The 4,199-nt window shown below is 58.8% G+C and overlaps 1 protein-coding gene across 1 annotated transcript in view; it reads left to right on the plus strand.

The window, feature by feature from the left end:
* Nucleotides 1-693: 693 nt before the first annotated feature.
* PTK2B (protein tyrosine kinase 2 beta) overlaps nt 694-4,199 on the plus strand; it is a gene marked incomplete at its 3' end in the record, with an annotated part of 12,339 nt that continues 8,833 nt past the window's right edge. Inside the window, exons 1-5 of the mRNA XM_010185054.1 lie at nt 694-903; nt 2,079-2,257; nt 2,390-2,477; nt 3,711-3,790; nt 3,927-3,989. Coding sequence (XP_010183356.1) covers nt 694-903; nt 2,079-2,257; nt 2,390-2,477; nt 3,711-3,790; nt 3,927-3,989 — 620 coding nt within the window. The remainder of the gene's footprint in view (nt 904-2,078; nt 2,258-2,389; nt 2,478-3,710; nt 3,791-3,926; nt 3,990-4,199) is intronic.

Genomic DNA, 4,199 nt, shown 5'->3' on the forward strand with positions numbered 1-4,199 from the left:
AGGTGTTGGTCCAGAGGTGATGGGACATGGAGGTGCTGGTCTGGAGGTGACAAGGACATGGAAGTGTTGTTCTTGAGGTGATGGGACACAGAGGTGCTTCTCTGGAGATGACGGAGACATGGAGGTCTTGACTTGGAGGTGACAAGGACACAGAGGGGTTGTTCTGGAGATGATGGGACACGAGGATGTTGGTCTGGAGGTGTTGGGACATGGAGGTGCTGGTCTGGAGGTGACAAGGACACAAAGGGGTTGACCTGGGGGTGACAAGGACACAGAGGTGCTTTTCTGGAGGTGATGGGGACACAGAGATGTTGGTCTGGATGCGATGGAGACATGGAGGGGCTGGTCTGGAGGTGACAAGGACACAAAGGTGCTTCTCTGGAGCTGATGGGGACACAGAGGTGTTGCTCTGGAGGTGACGGTACCCACGTATTGTCCTGCAGGTGACAGGGACACAAGGCTTTGCACTCATCCATCTCTATCCCTTCCCTTCCCCACCCACCTCAGGTGTCCCTGCTGTCCCCATCCAACCCCTGCATCCCCCATCCCTGTCTCCTCACCCTCTTCCCACCCTGCAGGGTGACTCCCCTGTCCCTGATGTCCCCCCTGTCCCTGATGTTCGCTCCGTGCCACCGTGATCTCTGTCCCACAGGGAAGGGATGCTCAGCTCCTAGCACCCCGGGCGTGCTGAGGATGTCGGCCATCCCCGAGGCGCTGGGCCGCCCACGGAGCAGCTCGTCCCGCAGCCTGGCGGGGACCCTGGAGGCCACCTTGGGCATGGGGACGTTGGAGATGATGGAGAAGGAGGAGATGCGCATCCTCAAGGTCTGCTTCTACAGCAACAGCTTCAACATGGGCAAGAACTTCAAGCTGGTCAAGTGCTCCGTCACGACAGAGATCCGGGTACGTGGGGCAGGGGAGGCTGTTTGATCCACCCAGCATCAGAGGTGGCTCTCTTCCAGACTCCCTTTCCCATGGCGTGGTAGCTGTCACGACGGAGATCCGGGTACGTGGGGCAGGGGGAGCTGTTTGGTCCACCCAGCATCAGAGGTGGCTCCCTTCCAGACTCCCTTTCCCATGGCGTGGTAGCACCCAGAGCCCCATGGCTCAGAAGCTCCAAAACGTGGAGAAAAGGGAGAAAATTTGGCCTTTCCCCCATCCCCATTGACCTACACGGACACAAGTGGTGATGGGGACAGTGATCCCACAGCCCCTTGGTGTTTTCCCATGGCCACATCATGGTGTGGGCAGACAATGAAGGTGATCTTGGTGGCTTTCCATCATGGATGAGGTGGTTTTGGGCTGGAAATGTGCTCCTCACCCTTCCTACCTGGATTTTCATGGCTTCTCAGATGGGTGACGGTGTCTGGGTGCTGGGGACCTGGTGGCCAGCACCGGCTCTGCCCTTGGGTGTTGCAGGGTTGGTGTCCACCACGAGATACATGGGTGCAATGGTTGATGCTGTGCCTTCTTCTGGGGCGAGTCCTCAGGACAGAGCATTGCAACGAAATCATGAGGAGGTGACCAAAGTGTAGCTCAACTGGTGGGACATAGAGCAGGGGGCAGGGCTGTCCCCTCCCCGTCATCTCCGGGAGGAGGTCATGCCATGGCTGAAGGTTTCAGAGGAGCAGGAAAGGACTCATCAGGCTGGGAAGGGGATGCCTGAGTGGGGGAAATTCAAGAGAAACCATGAAATGGCAATGGTTTGGCTGTCCCCGGCACAGGGATGGGAGCAGAGCCCCATCTCCTTGGGGACAGCTTGGCCACCGGTTGTGTTAAAAACCACCTGAGGTGTCAGGAAGGGTGGAAATGACCCAACTGGGGCTTTTATCCCCAACCAAAACACCTCTGGCAGGTTGGATGGCACACATGCAGACCATAGGTTGTTGCAGAGCGAGCTGGAGGCATCTTTGGAGGCTTCACATGGAGACCACAGGGGCTGGTGGCTGTGTCCAGGACAATGTCCTTGCTCCAGGGACATTTCTGTTGCAGTTGTGCCATGTTGCCTCCTCGTTTTCTCCTTATTCGGAGCCCAAATGAGGATGCTCAGGTCTCACCCCTGCTCCTTCCCACCCCAGGAGGTGATCAGGTCCATCCTGGTGAGCGGCCGCATCGGGCCGGACATCCAGCTGGCTGAGTGCTATGGGCTGCGCCTGAAGCATGTCAAGTCGGACGAGATCCACTGGCTGCATCCAGACCTGACGGTGGGCGAGGTGCAGGAGAAGTACGAGTGCCTGCACCTGGAGGCCGAGTGGAGGTAGGACCCCATAGTGGTGTCCCTGTGGTGGTGGTCGTGACACTCTCCATGTCCCCAGGGCAAGGATGTGGGGACAACCGAGCCCTGAGCTCCTCCAGGGTGGTCCTCATGGAGGGGCTCTGCCTTTGCCAGGTATGATCTCCAGATCCGTTATCTGCCCGAGGATTTCATCGAGCGCTTCAAGGAGGACAAGACCACCTTGCTCTACTTCTATCAGCAGGTCAGGGGTGGCCCCGGGGGTCTCCTAACCCCACCAGGTCTGTTCTGCAGCCCCCCGACCATCCCTTCCCAGATCCAGGAGGGCATTTCCTCCTCTCCAGCCCCAAAACTGTGATTTCTGAGAGCCCCAAGAACTTGCGGCCTGTTTAGTGTCACCCTGGGTTGCTGGATCCCCAACCCCAGCCCCCATGGGCCCATCACGCTGCTGGGTTGGTGCATCCTCACCGGGGACAGCTGGGGTCAACCTCCTACACTGCTCACCCTGGGGGGAGAGCATGGACCTGAGCATCCCCTGCCAGCATCCCATGAGCATCCCATGAGCATCCCCTACCAACATCCCCTGCGAGCATCCCCTGTGAGCATCCCCTGTCACCATCCTCTGCAAGCATTGCCTGTGAGCATCCCATGAGCATCCCATGAGCATCCCCTACCAACATCCCCTGCGAGCATCCCCTGTGAGCATCCCCTGTCACCATCCTCTGCAAGCATTGCCTGTGAGCATCCCATGAGCATCCCCTGCAACCATCCCCTATGAGCATCCCATAAGAATCCCCTACGAACATCCTCTGCAAGCATCCCATGAGCATCCCCTGCCAGCATCCCCTACAAGCATCCCCTGTGAGCATCCCATGAGCATCCCCTGCAACCATCCCTTCTGAGCATCCCCTGTGAGCATCTCCCATGAACAGCCCTTGTGAGATCCCCTGTGAGCATCCCCTGAGCATCCCCTGAGCATCCCCTGTAACTGGTTTCTTGCAACCGTTCTTTGCAACCATTCCCTGCAACCATCCCCTGTATCCTCTGCAATCATCCCCTGCAAGCATCCCATGACATTCCCTGCAAGCATCCCTATGAGCAACCCATGAGCATCCTCTGCAAACATCCCCTGCCAGCATCCCCTACGAGCATCCGCTGTGAGCATCCCACAAGCATCCCCTGCAACTATTCCCTGCCAGCATCTCCTGCAACCATCCCTTGCGAGCATCCCCTGCAAGCATCCCATGAGCATCCCCTGCAACTGTTTCTTGCAACCATCCCCTGCCACCATCCCCTGCAAAATCTCCTGTGAGCATCCCCTGCAACCATCCCCTGTATCCCCTGCAATCATCCCCTGCAAGCATCCCCTTCGAGCATCCCCTTCGAGCATCCCATGAGGTTCCCTGCAAGCATCCCCTTTGAGCATCCCATGACCATCCCCTCCGATCATCCCCTCTGACCCCACATCTCCCCGCAGCTCCGCAGCGAGTACATGCAGAACTACGCCAGCAAGGTGAGCGAAGGCATGGCCCTGCAGCTGGGCTGCCTGGAGCTCAGGTGGGTGCCTCTGCCACAGCAGGAGGGCTGGGGGGGAGGTGGGAGAGGGGTCTGGGGCCATGGTGGGGATTGTGGGGGGACGTGATGGTGGGATATGAGGACATGGTGGCTCTCTGACGTCCCTCCCTTCTCGCAGGAGGTTTTATAAGGACATGCCTCAAAACGCGCTGGATAAGAAATCCAATTTCGAGTTCCTGGAGTGAGTAGGCACAGCCTGACCCTCCCTGGGCAGAAACCCCCTTACCCCTGAGCCCCTCTAACTCTGTCCCGAGGGGCTGGGGCACTGCAGATGGCCTTCTTCATCCCCCTGCACCTCCTCATCCCCTGCACCTCCTCATCCCCCTGCACCTCCTCATCCCCCTGCACCTCCTCATCCCCTCCACCTCCTCATCCCCCCAAACCCCCCCAC

This window comes from Mesitornis unicolor, unplaced genomic scaffold (genome assembly GCF_000695765.1).
Source record: "Mesitornis unicolor isolate BGI_N332 unplaced genomic scaffold, ASM69576v1 scaffold8255, whole genome shotgun sequence".
NCBI lineage: Eukaryota > Metazoa > Chordata > Aves > Mesitornithiformes > Mesitornithidae > Mesitornis > Mesitornis unicolor.